Here is a 17,874-nt window from a genome sequence, read left to right as displayed (position 1 = left end):
GGATAGGTATGTTGCCCTGGCCCATTCCTCATGTGAATGACATCCCGTACCTGGCAACGTGATACCCTCAACTCCAATGACCTCCTCCTACTCTCCAGTTACCACTCTTGCTGCCACACCCAAGGCGCTACCATCTCCCCATGTTGGCCACACTGCCTACTCTTTCTGCCTGACACTCCAGCATCCCCGAGATTATCTGGTCCACTTCAATAAGACCTCTAGTTCATGGATGCATCTACTTCCTCCCTCAACTCCCTCCTCTTTCACCCTCGCATGGTCTATTGAGACAGTTTCTCTTGCCAATATCCCCAATTCCTATGCTCTGCTGTCGCCCACTTGCAAAAACTGGGATTGTCCCAACTTTGGTGGACGGGATCTGGTTCCATTCCACACACTCATGGTGGCTAAGCAATGGCCCCAACTGTCTCCACCTCACTGTGTCCACTCCCTTTGGCCATGTTTCCACATGGACCCTGGCCTTGGCCCTGTGTCTTGCTTGGGAATGGGACAACGGTACATGTGACACAAGCAGAAACCTGGACTGCTCCTGGAACCATGCCACCAGGTTAACTGGGGCTAGCCAGCTGCAGACCGAGGGGACACGTGGAGGAGAAACCACAGCACCAAGCAGGTGACTGCAGACGCCCGAGTGAGCCCCACCTGGGACCTCTCACCCCCCCCCCCCCCCCATCAGCAGACCTGCCCAGCTGAGCCCAACCCCTGGGAAAACAGGTTTAAGCCATCAAATTCCTGGGTGGTTTGTTGGTTAGGAAAAGCTAATTTATATAGCCCCGAGGCTAAGCAATGCTGGAAAGAGTTTATACAACAAAGCAGACTGGTGTCAGCTCTTTCTACCTCTCTTCTCTCTCCAAACCCACTCTGCCTACCAGATGACAAATGCTCTTCACTTCATGGAAGAGAAAAACTGACAACTTTCAATTCCCTGCCTCCCCATCCCTCCTTACCTACCTCAGCACCTGTCTGCCTCCCTGGTGTGTAGAGGAGTCCTGGTCCCGTCCCGTCCCGGCCCAGACACCAACCCCGCTCTGGTCTCACCGTCTGTCCTCCTCACTCCCTCAGTCCCCTCCTCCTTCCTGCCCCCACCTCCCTTTATTGGCATTTCATCTCTCCCACATTAAAAACACCGGCAATAACAACGAATGCTCTCTAGCTGCTCATTACACACAGACCTTGTTTATTGCGCTTCACTGGTGCTGAGTTTTTTACAAACTGAAGGCAAGACCCTCCACCACCAGGAAACAGGTTCTGACGTGACTGATGGCGGCAGTCTGGAAGCATCTCAGCAACTCCCCCCCCCCCCCCCCCCCCCCCCCAGCCCTGCTGAGCTGCACCCTCATATCCAGTGGCCCAGTGGGCAGCTCCACTTAGATGAAGCATATGCACCTCCAAGTCAATGTGTCCTCAACCAAATCATTATCTTCCTCTCCAAACCTGTTCTTTCTCTCATCTTCCCAGGTCAGGAAACTTCCAGAAACAATCGTAACCCCACCTCTGCTCTCAGCTCCTCTTTCTTAGGGGTATAAATCACCACGTCCCGGCGAGTCTGTCTCCTAGTCACCACCATCTCTTGCCTGGAAAACTGAACAGCCAGCCTCCACACTGCTCTTCCTCCAACCATTTCCACACGATGGCCAAAGTGGCCTCTTGAATGTGCCAATCTACTCACTTCCTTCTGTGGATACTGTTTTATTGAACCTTGACTCTAATACTTAGCACAGAACACAAGGCACATAATAATCAATAATGCCTATTGGAGAGCTAAATTGCTGAAATGTTTAGTAGGTCAACATTTGGAAATACAACTAAAGATGTAAGTTTCACACATTAACATTACAAAACGTGTGAAAAACTCAGTCTGACAACCAAACGACTTAATAGCAAACTTAAACAACTTACATAATCTTAGTTTTAAAAATAATTACAAGGTTTACAACAAACTTAAAAATTACCACTCTACTTTACCCCCTCCTTAAAAAAAATTAACTGCTTTACTTTCCAACAGCATAAAAAAATGAATCTGAACATTCAACATTTACTTACGTGCAAAGAATTGACTGGTCCTCACGATCTATAAGACAAACAAAAAAAGAGAAAGTGACCATTTGCCTGATTTTTAAAGTATCTGATATAATGAAGTTACAGCAATAGCCTCTAAAGCAGTAACTGTACACCTCTCAGGTCAAGCTTCCCAACCTGTTAAATAGTCCCAAATCCAGTCAAGTTTACTTACCCTTTCGACAGATTCTCTGGGAATGAATACCAACCCAGGCTTGGCAAACCTTATATGCCTATCACCTTGATTCTCAGCCGCTTTGCTTATCAAATTCAGCTGGGAAGTTTTATAACAATGTACTTCTTGGAGCGCCACCTTTGCTAAATTATTTTCAGGTGCTGTAGGGATTGAACAATCCCACATTAATTCCCTAAATCAGTGGTCGGCAAACTCATTAGTCAACAGAGCCAAATATCAATAATACAAGAATTGAAATTTCTTTTGAGAGCCAAATTTTTAAAACTTAAACTTCTTTTAATGCCATTTCTTCAAAATAGACTTGCCCAGGCTGTGGTATTTTGTGGAAGAACCACACTCAAGGGGCCAAAGAGCCACATATGGCTCGCGAGCCGCAGTTTGCCGACCATGGCCCTAAGTGATTCTGAGACAAGGCCAAGTTTAGAAAAACAATGCCTTTCAGAATGGCTTCAAGAATACCCACAACCATTATTATTGTGACCTTAGAGAAGAAAAGAACCAGCATCAAAAAGAAGGTTGAAGGAGGATATATCTCTAAGTGATGTTTAGCCACTGTCTCAAGTCAAATGTTATATATACCAAAGCCAGAGCAATGAAAAAAGTCTAACATGATTTCGAAGTGACCAATGATTAAAGTATTCAACCCAATTTTCAGATGAAAAGGTGAAATTCAAATCCACATCCAGCCCATGGACAAAACCACCGGTATAGGAGGTATGATTTCCGATCGCTTATGAATGAGCGTCACTGTCGCTATTTTACAGGTGAGAAATGTTCCCCGAGGGGGTCAGGTAATCCCCCGAGTCACACACGACTGAAGGGCAAAGGTGCTGGGGTGAGGACCAGCAAGGTTCTCAGCACCACTGACCCAGCTCACCATGGCTTCGAAACGTCACAGGGCCTGCCGGGCAGCGTTTCTTTCACTACCTTATGCTGGGCTTGCTTTCCCTCCTCAGGTGCCCAATGAGGATCTCACAGTGGTTCAGGCATAAACAAGTGTCACGAAGGAGAAATAAATAGTTCATTCACCATGCCTTACTCTTTTCATCTATTGGTAAAATAAACAAATCCATTTATCTATTCTATGTATAAATTGAATTATATCACTGCCTGGCCCGGAAAGCTTAACTCCTAATACAGACATACCTCCTCAGAGATTCCAGACCACCACAATAAAGCGAGTATCGTAATTAAGCAAGTTGCAATCTTTTCTGTTGGTAGAAGGTCTTACTTTCAATTTGTGAAAACCTACAACATCTGTGAAGTGCAGCCAAGTGCAATAAAACAAGGTATGCCTGTAGCTCCTACCCGTTTCCCCTCCCCTCTGGTTGCCATAGGCAGCATTCACAGTACACAGCTGATGCCCGCCTCCTCGTCCGCTCACTTTCCCAGAGGTCATGCCGTATCCTTTCTTCAACATGCTCCGCCGAGATCCACAACTACCTGGCCGCCTCCACGTGTCCTTTTCCACTCAGATCTGCTGTATCTCCTCTGGGAACCACCCAGACACTCCCTCAGACTCCTCTCCATTTTCTTCTTTGAGCTATATTTTCGAGTTAGACAAATAATACTGCCAACTGCCTGCCCAGTAGAATGTGGTGCCTGAGGTCAGAAACTGTCTTATTTCTTCATTCCCAGAATTAACGGTAAGGTCTGCTGAGAGAAATTCAGTGCTGGGTACCATGCTGGGCACTGGCAAAATAGCGGGATTTGCAATCTTTTGTTCTCACTCCAGCTCTGCTGCAAATGGACTAAATGTAGCTATAGATGAGGCATTGATTCCTTGCTGGTTTCAACTTCTTAACCTATAAAACTAGGTTTTAACAAGTCTTTGCTTATCCTATATAATAAAAGGCTAATATGCAAACTGTTCCCTCGACTGGGAGTTCAACCAGGGGATGAGGTTGGCCAATGACCCAAGGACCCTGCCCCCCCAACCAACCCTCTCCCCCCCAGGTCTCCAAATAGGGTGGGCAGGCCAGACCCCATCCATGCACAAATTTGTGCACTAGGCCTCTAGTTCATCAATATTAACCATCATACCCCGAGATTCTTCTGTTCTGAGCAATTTCTATAGAACTCCACTACACCAAGTGTTTTTTTATGGCTTTTGCGAACTGGTTTACAGATGTAAAGAAACTGAAACACAAAAACTAACCGAAATTAACTTGCATTCCATCCTTAATCCACTCAGAATGGTTTCCCCCCCACATCTGTACATGCTATTATCATTGTCTGAAATCTGAGACCTAGACAACCTGATATATCCTTCAAATCTGTGCAATACTTCATTTCCCATGCTTCTACCCCCCAGCCAAAAACAAAACAAAACAAAACAAAACAACTGTCTTCTAAGTGAGACTTGTTTGTTCTCGTTACTCATCTGTCTGACTTTGGGCTTTAGCGTCACTAGCAGTACAGTAAGGGGAGGAGCTTCATAACCTCCAAGTTTCTCTACAGCTAGGACTGTCCCATCCCTACTCCTCTAGTCTGTTTCACTCAGTCTTCCACATCCTTCAAAGACCAACTTCAGCAGCACTATGGCAGTTATACACTGATCTTGAAAAACCTATAAATGTGATGAGACACAGCCTTATATTGGTATTTTTTAAGAAATATTTTTTTATTGATTTCAGAAAAGAAGGGGAGAGAGAGAGAGAAACATCGATGAGAGAGAATCATTGATTGGCTACCTCCTACACTCCCCACATTGGGGATTGAGCCCTCAACCCAGGCATGTGCCCTGACCAGGAATTGAACCATGACCTCCTGGTTCATAGGTTGACACTAAATACTGAGCCAAACTGGCTGGACTAAATATTGATATTTAAAGGAAACAATTTAATTTTAAAAATGCAAATAGCCTTCTGAAGACTAGGGACTCTTCTGATAATTCATATTTTCCAAAGCACCTCCCCAAAATCACATACTATTTATGGAGATACTCAATAAATCCATACAAATTAAATCTATTTTCAACAGTAAAAATAGTTTCAAATCAATGCCTTCCGCTCCTACCTTAAAAAAACTAGACAAGACCAAATCCAACCTAAAGTAAGTAGAAGGAAAAAAAATGATAAAGAAATAAATGAAATAGGAAACAGAAAGAAGGGAACCACCCCAAACAGTGAAACCAAATGCTGGTTCTTTGAGGAAAGTCAATAAAATTGTAAACTTCTAGACAAACTGATCAGGACAAAGACACAAATCTCCAATATCTGGAATATGAAAGGCAACACCGCTACAGACTCAAATACTAAGGGGATAATAAGGAAATGTTAGGAATTATTTTATGTAAATAATTTTTTTTTGAATTTTTGTGAGTTTATTTGAGCCAAACTGTTGACATATGCCGGGAAGCAGAACCTCAACAGATTGAGATAATGCCCCTAAGAATGGTGGGTTACATTTCTATTTATACACTGAAATCAAAGGAGGGACATAGGTGGGTTACACAAAATTCATTGGTGATGGATTACGAAGGCGGAAGAAAACAAAGTGGTGGAAACCCTTGGGATTGGATAAAAAGTAAATGATGGACACATACTTAGGTGAGTGTAGGAACAATTAACATGATAAAGAAGGAGTTTGAGGCATCTATCCTGGCACCCACCACATTTGGTTGTGCCCTAGGGGTTATGTAAATAATTTTGATAACTAAGATTAAAGGAACAATTTCTTGAATGACATAAACTATTCAAGCGCACTCAAGAAGGAATGATAACCTGAACAGTCCTATATCTATTAAAGAAATTGAGCCCTGGCTGGTGTGGCTCAGTTGGTTGAATGTCATCGGTGCACCAAAAGGTCACCAATTGATTTCCAGGCAGGGCACATACCCGGTTTCAGACTCAATCCCTGGTAGGGGGTATGTAGGAGGCAGCTGATCCTCTCTCTTTCTTTCTCTCCCTCTTAAATAAAAAGAAAGAAATTGAATTGGTAAAACTAGTATGATATTATATGTCAGTTATCCTGCAATAAAAGAATAAATTCATTGTGTAATTAAAAAACCCCCAGCCCAGCCGGCATGGCTCAGTGGCTGGCACATCATCCCGTACACCAGAAGGTCACAGGTCTGATTTCCGGTCAAGGGCACATACCTGGGTTGCAGAAGTCAAACCTTTTACACTCTCTGAAATCAATGGGAAGAAAATAACCTCGAGTGATGATTAAAAGATAAACAACAACAAAAAAAACCTTCCCAACAAACATAGCTTCACTGGTGCATTCTACAAAACATTTAAGGAAATAATACCAATTTAAATGAACTCTTCAGAAAAACTGAAGAGGAAAAAAATACTTCTCAACCCCTTCTAAAAGACAAGCCTTACCCTGATATTAAAATCAGAAAAGGACATTATAATAAAAGAAAATGACATACAAATATCTCTCATAAACAAGGACACAAAAATTCTTAACAGAATGTTGGCAGATGAAATCCAACAACATATAAAAAGGATAATGTACATGAGCTAGTGGTGTTTATCCTGGAAATGCAAGGTTAGCTCCACATCCAAAAGGCAAACAATCTAATTCACTGTATCAACAGACTAAAAGGAAAACCATGTAATCATCTGAATAGATGTTGAAAAAGCATTTGATAAAATTCAATATCCATTCATGATTTAAAGAAACTAACAAAAAAACCTCAGCAAACTAGGAACACAGGGAATTTCATCAACCTGATAAAGGGCACATACAAAAAAACCTTTTGTTGATATCATCTTCAAAGGTGAAAAACTGAACGCTGTTCCCCTAAGAGCAGGAGCAGGCAAGGATGTCTGTTCTCACAATACCTTTCCAGCATCACAGGGCAAGAAAAATAATTAAAAGCATGGGACTGAAAAGGAGGAAATAACAACGTCTCTGTTTGCAGAGGCCATGACTGTCTATGCAGGAAATCCCAAACAATCTACAAAACACCTTCAGAATAAGTGAGTTTTGCAAGGTTGCAAAATACAAAGTCAATATAATGTATATTTAAAAAGAACATTACTATACATTAACAGTGAGCAATTAGAAACGTAAAAATTTTAAGTTCCACTTAATACTAAAAACATGAAATGCCTAGTTATTATTAGAGTATATATCATGTCTAGGTATAAATTTAACAAAAACAAAATTTCTAATTTTTGTAATAAAATTAATGTTTAAGAACATTACTTTCATTCAATAAATACTTAGGGAGCATCTTATTGAAATAAGAAAAAAAATAAGCTCTCTTCTGTTTTGCATTGAACAAACTGTTCAGTGGGACCACATGCTCTGAATCCTCTGCATGGTACCCTCTTTTCTACCAACAGATCCTTCAGAGGCCCAGTTACATTTACTCACTAGCTCGCATTTGTAATTGAAAACCTGGATTGATCAGCATTGGAAGGTAGCATGAGCTTCAGGAGCCACGGCATATGCAATGAACTACCCTATCAGATGTCCCAACCCCATGGTGCTGTGTAGACAGTACATTAGCAGGTAGCCCCTGCTTACAGCATGGAATACAACATAACTGTTTAGCATTTGTTTCAATTTCCTGTATCAATCTGCAATAAAAGCTATAAATTACTGTAATCCCTTTAACTTTTACATTGAAGGTTAGTTTTGTGGATAAGAATGTGTCACATTGCCTTGGTTTTGAATCCTAGCTCAGACCTCTTACTAGTTACATTTTCAACTTCTTATGCCCCGTAAAATAGAGATGAGTGATCCTTTTTACTTTTCAGGGTTGTTGTTGTGGATTGACAAATACACATAAAAGCAATTAGCTCAGTTCCTAGAACATAGTAATATTCAATAAATGCTCACTAAGCATTAATGATGGTATTAATACTATGATGTGCTGATAAGCCACATCTTTTTTATTTTTTTAGACAACAGCTTTATTGACAGATGAGGATAGTCGAGTCCCCACTCTCAGGGTCCTGGTGGCATCAACCTCAGGCCTCCTATAACCAGAGAGCCACATCTTGCTCCTTCTGCATTGGGACATTAACATTTATCCTTGTTAACTATTTTGTTAGATCTAATTCCCCATTCAACTTGTCAAGATATTTTAAAAATTCTGTTTCTTTTCATCAGATATATTTATTTTCCCTCCCAGTTTTGTGTCATCTAGGAGTTTTATGGGCATACATCCCACATCTTTAAGCATGCTGACAAAGATGTTGGGAAGGGCACAAATCCACTGTGCACACACTGATAAAGCTGGCCAACCTCAATCATTAAAAGCACTTCAAGTGCAACTTTTCAGCCTACAGCCACAAGAATATCACGGCAGAGTACGGAATGCATGTAGCGTCCCCCTGTTTACACTGTCTACTGTACTTCCCTTCTTACTGAGCTAAAGTGAGTATTTTCTTGTTGTTTTTAGACCGTTAACAATAGAGTCCAGAATCTTTCCTGGCAGGTGCATTAAGCTCAGCAGTCTGGAGTGTCCCCCCACCCTCATTTTTTGTCAATCTTCCATTGATTTTTAGAGAGAGTGGAAGGGAGTGGGGATGAGGAGCAAGAAAGAGAGAACACAGATGTGAGAGATACACATTGATTGGTTGTCTTTCACATGTGCCCTGATTCTGATTGGGGCCAGGATCAAACCTCTCTCTTTCTTTCTCTCCCTCTTAAATAAAAAGAAAGAAATTGAATTGGTAAAACTAGTAATCTAATGTAACAGAGCCTTGCTTATACTGGCTTGTGGTGTGGCTCAGATGTATATACAAACTAGGAGCTTTTGAACAAGGTACATGGCCCTTGACTGGGAATCGAACCTGGGACCCTCTGGTGTGTAGACTGATGCTCTAACCACTTAGAAACACCGGCCAGGATGCTTCTTCCCTTTAAAAAATTAGAATTATATATGTGAGCCCATCCCCGTCTTCTGGAAACTCCCCTTCTATATAGTTCAAAGACTAGAGTTAATCTCAATTGTAAGAATGTATTGGTCTTCTTGTTTTTTTAATCCTCACCAGAGGATATTTTCCCACTGATTTTTAGGGAGAGTGGAAGAGAGAGGAAAAGACAAAGAGAAAAAAAATCAATGTGAGAGACACACATCAATTGATTGCCTCCTGCAGGAGCCTCGACCAGGGCCCGGGCTGAGGAGAAACCTGCAACCAAGGTACATGCCCTTAACGGGAATCAAACCTGGGTCCCTTTGGTCCGCAGGCCAAAGCTCTACCCACTGAGCCAAACCAACTAGGCAGAATGTAGGTATTTGTTTAAATGAGGAACTATGGTTTCAATTAGGGAAGAAGTGTACCTTCTCAAATTTCTTCTCCCATATAAGGCAAAGTTTGCTCATTCATACATTACATGCCTTTCTTAAAATAAAAGATTATTCTTAACAGAGACACAAACCAAAAACAAAGAAGCTGACAATTCTTTCTCCATTATCTGGTAGCAATTTATCACTGTCATAGCTGTTATTATTCTTTGGCTCTGAAAGGTTATTAAATATAATCTTTTTTTAAGCCTAAACTGATTTTGGATATTGAACCTGTCCTTACCAATCTGACACTGTTCTAATCTTGAAGTACTTCCTATTTGCCTCAGAGGACCTGGTACGTAAAAGTATCCAAACAAAACGTGAAGGAGGAAATGGGTATTGTAATTTATTAATTCCCTCACACTCTCCCCTTTAGACCAGACACCAAGACAGCCTTTCCACAACCTACAAACGTTGATGATACAGATTTTAATATATCTTATCGAATTTATTTAAAAAAAAAAAAAAAGTAGATAGAGGGGGAGTTATAGACTTCACATAGCACTAGCAAGTCCCATGTATAATGTAGTCTTTTTGAGCAATGCTAAGTGCATTAAAAACTGTTACATTTTTTTTTAAAACATGTCCTTCTATAAACCATTTGTCTAAAGCCATGATTCAAATGAATGACTCTTCACATTTATATTTCATTCTAAATCCAAAAGAAAACAATAAAAGTCAACCAACTCAACACATTTACATATATTTAAATAAGAAATATTTTATAATCTTTCTTTCCCCAATGAAACGTTCACCTTTTCTGTTTATTATTCTTCCTGCTGGCTCTTCCTGTTGGTTTTAAAATCTAATGTAACAGAGCCTTGCTTATACTGGCTTGTGGTGTGGCTCAGATGTATATACAAACTAGGAGCTTTTGAACAAGGAGTATTTATGAAGCAACAAACATACCAGCTTCCTATAAAAATCGCTCTTTTGCCCATTCTAATTTTAAGAATTTGTAATTTTTTTTTACAATAAACATTTATTTAATTTCTAACCTTTTAAAATTTTTAATATTTTTTGATAAATGTTGCATCTAATAAGATATCTAATTACGTTTAAGAAATTCTAAGCATTTCGTATGGAAACATTGCCAGTTACCTTGAAGCATGCATCTGTAAGCAGACTCAGATATAGCATAGATGTGTGGAGGCATCTCGTGACGTTTCTTCCCTCTGTACATTTCAATAATATTCTCAGAGTAAATTGGAAGGTTCTTGTAAGGATTTATGACTACACAGAAGAGTCCAGAGTAAGTCTAGAATAAAAATAAAACACAGTGTTTAAAATAAGGCATATATCAGACAAATAGAAATCACAGTCATCTGAACAGGGAGACTTTATCCTTCGGATAATTAATCTAGTCCCCAAATTAAATCTAGCGCACAAAGAGGCAATTCTAAACGACAAGTAGTTCTGTCACACAGAGATTTTTAAGTGGCTCTCTCCTGGATCAATCACTTCATCTGTAAAATAGAAATAGTAATATAGTACGCCTCATGACTTCACAGGGCTACCGTAAGGTTCAAACAATGTTGCCTTTTCACACATTCTTTCCCAAGAGTACTAGGTATGAAAAGCTCACTAATGTAGTTTCAGATTCCACACTGCAGCTAATGTTTAAGAAGGCACCGTTGAAGTTTGGGTATACTATCAAAGTAAAATACCCACTTATCTGACAAGGAGATTATTAAAAAGATTTACAAATATATAAACTTTTCACTCTTCTAATTTTTCTTTTTTGGAAAATATATTTTTTCCATAAAAATAATTTTCATGAGCTTGTTATACATTTAAGTAAATGGTTTATTATCTTTAAATGAATTGATAAGTATTTTAAAACTTTGCTTTAATTTCTAATACAGTAAATACCAATAAATATAACCCACATAAACAAAGGCTCTTGGGGGGTCCTCAATGTTTAAAGCCACTCGTCTAGAAGACTCGGGCCGTGCCTGACCTGAAATCAGTAAATAGAACAGATACTAACCCTTCTGACTTTGGGGTTTTTTAAGTTCACGTGGAATGATTTCTGAGAATAATCTACAAAATTGATCCTGAGAATTAGAGAAAAGCCAGAGCAGCTGGGATTGCTGCCAGATGCCCAGTCCTCTGAGGGACTGAGGACGTGGAAAGGACACTCAGTCACACTATGAAGCAGACCTTGTACTTAAGGTGACCGGGGGAGACCAAATCCAAAGGCGAGAGGACACGACAGGCGGCTGAGAACTGACGTGCTCAGCTCCCCGGGGAGCCGAGGGGAGAGTCTAACCCGCAGCTGTGTTGGGAAGGGCTGAAACCCTTGGCAGTTGCCACCAGAAGGCACTCTAGAGACTACTCTGTTTTGAATACTGCAGTTACTAACGCTAAAACAAGAGAAGGAAATCCTGCCAAAAAAAGGCTAAGTGATCAGAACTATCTCTGTAGCTGTTCTCTTTCCGAATCTCACAAGTGTAGGCTGTAACGCGGAATGGCCTTCCTCACTTGGCTCAGGGGGACAGGAGAGGACAAAAGGCAGAAAGACCCTGCCCTCAGGCCACTGAGCTGGGCTGTCTGCCTCCCAGCCTGAGCCAGGGCTCTTGGCCGGCCTTGCTGATCACTTAGGTCTCCAGACTGCGGGCTCTCAGAGCAGAGCACACAGCTCACACAGCCCCGGCCAACGCTCGGGCTTCTCACACCAGCACCGTGGCTCCTCCTCCCAAACCAAGTCTCTCATCTAACTAGCCCAGCCTCTCTGCCACCCATAGGACAGAAAGGCACCGAGAGAGAATAAAAACAAAGATTGTACTGAGGGGAGGAAGCTGAGGAGAGGCGATCTGAATATTTTGTTATTGAGTTTTATTTATATAAAGTTAACACACCATAACTATACATCTTAATGCATTTTGAAATATATATCCTCATTTTTTTTCATTCAAAATTAGGTAATAGTCTATCATGAAGCTACAGATTATATAGTTTACTTTTATAAGAGGCAAATAGACTGGCAAAAAACAAAACAAAAAACCTCCCAGAAACCTACAATCTATATATATGACATGGTAACAAATCATAACAATGACATTTTTAATCAGAAATAATTCACTTGGCTCAGTCGTTGAACCAGGAGGTCACCAGTTCGATTCCCAGTCAAGGCACGAGCCCGGATTGTGAATTTGGACTGGATTCCAAGTAGGGGTGTGTAGGAGGTAACTGATCAATGGTTCTCTCTCATCACTGATGTTTCTATCCCTCCCTCTCTCAGAAATCAATAAAAATATATAAAAAAAATAAAAAATAAAAATCAAGAAATAATTCCAACATATGTCTACCATGTGTTTCTGAGAACTAGGATTAGAAAAAAAATGAATAGGTTTCACAAATATGAGTAAGTAGTCAAAAAAGGTTAAATAGTCATCAGTACTCTGCTTGCCAAAGGGCCGTAATAAGTACTTAAGTGGAAACATTAACTTTAAGTGCTTAAAGAGGCAGCTTATATCCAGAAAATTAGCTCAAATGTTGAGCTCCTGCCTAAGTGATAACTGAATTGACACCCTATTACTTTTGTCCTTCCCTAAGGCCCTCGGAAAGAGGGCGATATATTAAAATAATTTCTTTGATACCTTAAAGTTTAATTAAACTCCACCTAAGTATTTAAGAACATAACACAGGTCCTGGCTAGGCAGCTCTGAAGGAGCATTGTCTGATGCACCAAGATTGTGGATTCAATCTCTGGTCAGGGCGCATACAAGATCAACCACTGAATGCATAAAGTAGAACAACGAATTGATGTTTCTCTCTTTCTCCCTTCCTTTTCCTAACATGATGACAATAAGTATTCATTAAATAAACAAGACAATATATTAGAGAAATTATAAATAGTAGAGAAACTCTACTGAAGCAGAACACACTAGCCCCAGGCGCTGAAAGTCAGGGCCTTCCTGTCTGAAATTGTAAAATGAGGAACACAAATTCAAACCTAGACGGTCTCTGATGTTCTTTTTAAACACTATTAGGTCAAGAGGGAGCATAAAGGAGTCCCTATTAAAATATTAAGAGAATAAAACTAGGTGGGGGGATATACCCAAGGCAGAGTGAGAAGTCCAGTCTAGCTGCAAATTGTTTGTACCCTGAAATGAGGCATGAGCCAGAAGGTCAAACTGAACAATTTGGATGTTGTCCTCTATAGATGATAGAGGTTCAGCAGAGACGGGTGATGGAAAGAAAGAAGCATTTTTGAAAATGTATAAACCTGGCAGCCATGTGGGAAATAAAAGTGAAGGGGCAAGAGGTGAGAAGCCGGAAATGGAGCTGCTGATAACAGCCTGGCCCAGGCACAGCCAGATGAGAGAAAGGCAGTACAAATCGGAGGGGGGATGAGTCACGGGGAAAGCTGGATGGAGAGGCACCGTCCTCAGTAACTCCGGAGTGAGGAAAACCACTAAGATACAAGTTAAGGACTCCAAGCTTGAGAACTGGAAAGGTTACTGCTGGACAAGAACAATGATTTGATTTGTGAGAAAAATAATGAATCCCCTTTTAACATTTTGAGATTGCAGTTTGTTAAAAGGGGATTCATTACAATAATAGATTGCCTAGGGAGCAGTTGGAAAGAAATACTGAATTGCTAAAAGCCATGAGAAAAACCTGAAGAACTGCAACGGTAAGTTTGTGTGGCCTTTAAGACCCCGAGTAACATTATATACATAAGAGAAATACAAAAATATTTGCACAAAATAGTTAGCAATTTTCAAACAGGCTATGCCGCTCTGTTTCCAGCCTCCATATATGCTGATCACTCTGCCAGCAATGTGCACCTCTTGTCTAGCGCTGAGAAATTCCATTCATCCTTTCAGTGTCAGGCCTCTGTTAACGAAAGCAGGGATAGTGTACACATGATTTCATAGGTTCCGAGTATTAGAGAGCCAGGCAGGGGCAATGTCAGCGAAAGGGCGAGGAATCAGGAATGGGGGACTGACCTGGGAGCACTGTGCAACCTACACCCACTGCAGCTCTCAGAAGACACCATCCAAAGAAAAGAAAGGAAGAACAATGCTCTCACACCACCTGCAAACATCCGCACCTAGATAACATACCTAGATAACATTCCGTGTGTTTAAGAGAAAACAAACAATTCATGTGTGTTTACGGGACAACAAACAACCCTATGTAATAAGGAGATAATTATCTAGGATCTGGAGAAAGAAATTACCTGTGGAAATTATCTACGAAATCAGCTAAAAGGAAACTTTAGAAAACTGTGTTATAGTTGCAACCAAATTAAATAATAATATGGATTCTACATATCGGAAGAGAAATGCATAAGGAAAAGAGAGGTGACTAAAGCAAGGAAGAACTGTAAGGAATAATCTGAAATTTTAAAAAGTTAAAATCCACAGTGGGGAAAAAGGGTCGAATGGATATCAGGAAATCAAGTGATAGAATGGACACATTCTCAGAAGGTATCTTTCCATTAATCTTTATTTATTTATTTATTTATTTATTTATTTATTATTTTAATTCTTTATTGTTGAAAGTATTACGTTTCCTTTTTCGCCTGTTGACCTCTCCCCACCTGCTCACGCTCCCCAGCACAGGCCCTCACCCCCCCATGTGTCCACTGGTTGTGCTTATATACATGCACACAAGTCCTCTGATTGATCTCTGCCCCCCCCCTCCCAGCCTTCCCTCAGAGGGTGTCTTTCTTAAAGAAAAATAGAACAAGTGTAAAATAATAAAAAGAGGCAGGTAGATAAAACCAATAAAAAATATTTAGAAGACAGATGAATATGGAGAGAAGAGAAAGGATAAATAAATATTAATTATTATAGTTCCTTTGGAGGGAAACAGGCTAAAACTGTGAAAAGAATTTTAAAAAATAAACTAGAAAACTTAGTGTGCGTGTGGTAGGGAGGGTGTACTAGCATACATAGAATTAAAAGAATCCATTGAGGCAATAAACACACAGCGGCAATAAGACTGACACCATTTTGCAGCCCCTAAAAACATATCAGATCTGGACAGCGCTCACCACTGGCTACGAAAAGCCTTAGGTGAACGGCAGACGAGGACACTCCCAATACACAAACAGGGCTGCCAAAATCCAAACTGACCACTGCTAACTCACTGGTTAATCTCAACATCATCAAGTGAAAGACACCCTGGCATTGCTGCCTCCTGAACCCGTTCAAGCCTCTGGAACCAATCAGAACTTTATAGGAAGCGCCACAGGAATGGATTAATGAAACCCAAAATTCGGGAAATTATCCAGCACCATTGACCTTGTCCTTCAAATTAAAAAGAAAAGAAAAGAGGGGGAACATAGATTAGAAAGACATAACCACCAATTATGATATACATTGACCTTGTTTGGATCCTGAATTGAATAGACCAACTATATAACATTTACGAAACGTAAGGAAAATCTGAAAAATGACTGAATACTTGCTGATTCATAAGTATTGTTCTTTCTTTTCTAGGCAGTTTATAGTCACCAATCCCCAAAACTAATGCTGAGAAGCAAGAAGCTGAAAGTAAGGCCGGGAGAAGGAAGTGCAGAGTTTGGGTAGCCCAGGAGGAGGGTGAACACGCTGGGCTTTCAGCAGTTTCCAGAAACAGACCCGCCCGCAGCCTCGTTGGGAAGGATGGCAATCACTGAGGGTCTACAGTGCTAGTCCCATGGCCTGTCCAAAGAGTTCTAGAATGAGCTTTTTGTTATCCAGAGCCTCAAATTACCCTCACAATTTCTGATATACAATAACTGAAATACAAGACAAAATCTGGATCTCCTGTGAGCCTAATTTTATTGCCGTGTATTATTAACTTGGATAATAATATTTTCAAATAATAAGACATGATTGAGAATTCTGACAGAGAATTGGAAACTATTCAAAGAAAACTCAAATGAAAATTCTAAAATTGGAAAACAGAATAACTGGAATAATTCAATAGATGTGTTTAACAGCAAATGAGGTACAGCTGAAGAAAGAGTTGACATTTTAATTAGAAGCAAATATCCAAACTGAAGCCAGGGAAAAAACAGGAATACAGAAGAATGGGACATGATGAAAAGGTCTGAAAGATGAGATATCTGATTCCAAGAAGAAAAGAGAGAATGTAGCAGAAGCATATCTGAAGAGATAAAGGCTAAGAATTTTCCAGAACTAACAAGAGACATCAAGCCACAGATTAAAAAATGCTATGAATTCCAACTAGAATATGTTAAAAAAAAAAAAATTACCTTAGCACATTAGAGTAAAACTGCTGAAAGCCAAAAGCAAAGAGAAAATTTTATAAATAGCCAGTGGGGGAAAGAGGTTATCTTAAAAAAGAAAGCAATAAAACTATAAGCTGAATTCTCAACAGAGAAGAAAAAAAAATATGAAGGGAGAACATCTTCATAGGCTGAAAGGAAATAACTGTCAGCTTGAAATTCCAAATCCAGGGGGGAAAAAGAACTTAAAAAAGTGAAGATGAAATATAGACACTGTCAGACAAATAGAGACCCCTCTCTAAAAGAAAGATAGAAACGAAGAGATGTAGAAAAAAATAAAGAGCAATAGGAAGTAAATGAATAAACCTAAATAGACTCTGACCAAGAAGGAATAAGCCTCTTGCGGGATTTAAAATACAGAGAATTAGCCCAGCTGGTGTGGCTCCGTGGGTAAGCATTGACCTATGAACCAGGGTCACAGTTCGAATCTGGTCAGGGCACATGACCAGGTTGTGGGCTCGATCCCCAGTCGGGGACGTGCAGGAGGCATGCCAATCAATGATCTACTCTTATCACTGATGTTTTTCTTTCTCCCTCTTCCTTCCTTTCTGAAATCAATTAAAAAAATTAAAATAAAATACAGAGAATAGACAGCTGTGGCACATAACTTTGCAAGGGAGAAGTGGAGTTCAAGTGCTCTGAGGTTCAAGTTAACACTAACGTCAGACAACGCTGCATTACTAAAAATGGAGATCAAGATGATTCACTGGAAAGATATAAACATTCTACATTTGTACTTATGTAATAACATAACTTCAAAAGTATATAGCAAAAATTGATAGAACTAAACAGAGAAACAAAGATTTTAACATAGTAAGGAAGAAGCAGATAAAAAACTGCGAGAACATGCAAGATTGAATACACTGCACATATGAGACACTGCATCCAGTAACCGCAGCACACGTTTTTCAAGGGCATGATGACCTCTCATTTAAACTAATCACATGATGAACTATGCAGCAAGTCTAACATATTTCAAAGGACTGAACTATTCAGGTTATGTTCTCTGACCAAGGGGAGATTCTATCAGAAATAACAGAATAAAACTAAAAGTCCCTTTATGTTTGGCAATTAAGCAATTTACTTCTAAAT

The 17,874-nt window shown here is 40.1% G+C and overlaps 1 protein-coding gene across 4 annotated transcripts in view; it reads right to left on the bottom strand.

Annotated features, from left to right (window-relative positions):
* Positions 1–17,874, bottom strand: part of MYH10 (myosin heavy chain 10) — a 136,441-nt gene that overhangs the window by 98,624 nt on the left and 19,943 nt on the right. For all 4 annotated transcript variants that reach the window (XM_036452180.2, XM_036452182.2, XM_045586533.1 and 1 more), the window contains exons 3-4: positions 10,632–10,788; positions 2,062–2,089 (exon numbers count right to left, since the gene is read on the bottom strand). In XM_036452180.2, coding sequence (XP_036308073.1) covers positions 2,062–2,089; positions 10,632–10,788 — 185 coding nt within the window. The remainder of the gene's footprint in view (positions 1–2,061; positions 2,090–10,631; positions 10,789–17,874) is intronic.

This window comes from Pipistrellus kuhlii, unplaced genomic scaffold (assembly GCF_014108245.1).
Source record: "Pipistrellus kuhlii isolate mPipKuh1 unplaced genomic scaffold, mPipKuh1.p scaffold_m20_p_23, whole genome shotgun sequence".
NCBI classification, from domain to species: domain Eukaryota; kingdom Metazoa; phylum Chordata; class Mammalia; order Chiroptera; family Vespertilionidae; genus Pipistrellus; species Pipistrellus kuhlii.
Note: the sequence above shows the minus strand (reverse complement) of the source record. Positions and strands in the feature narration are given on the sequence as shown.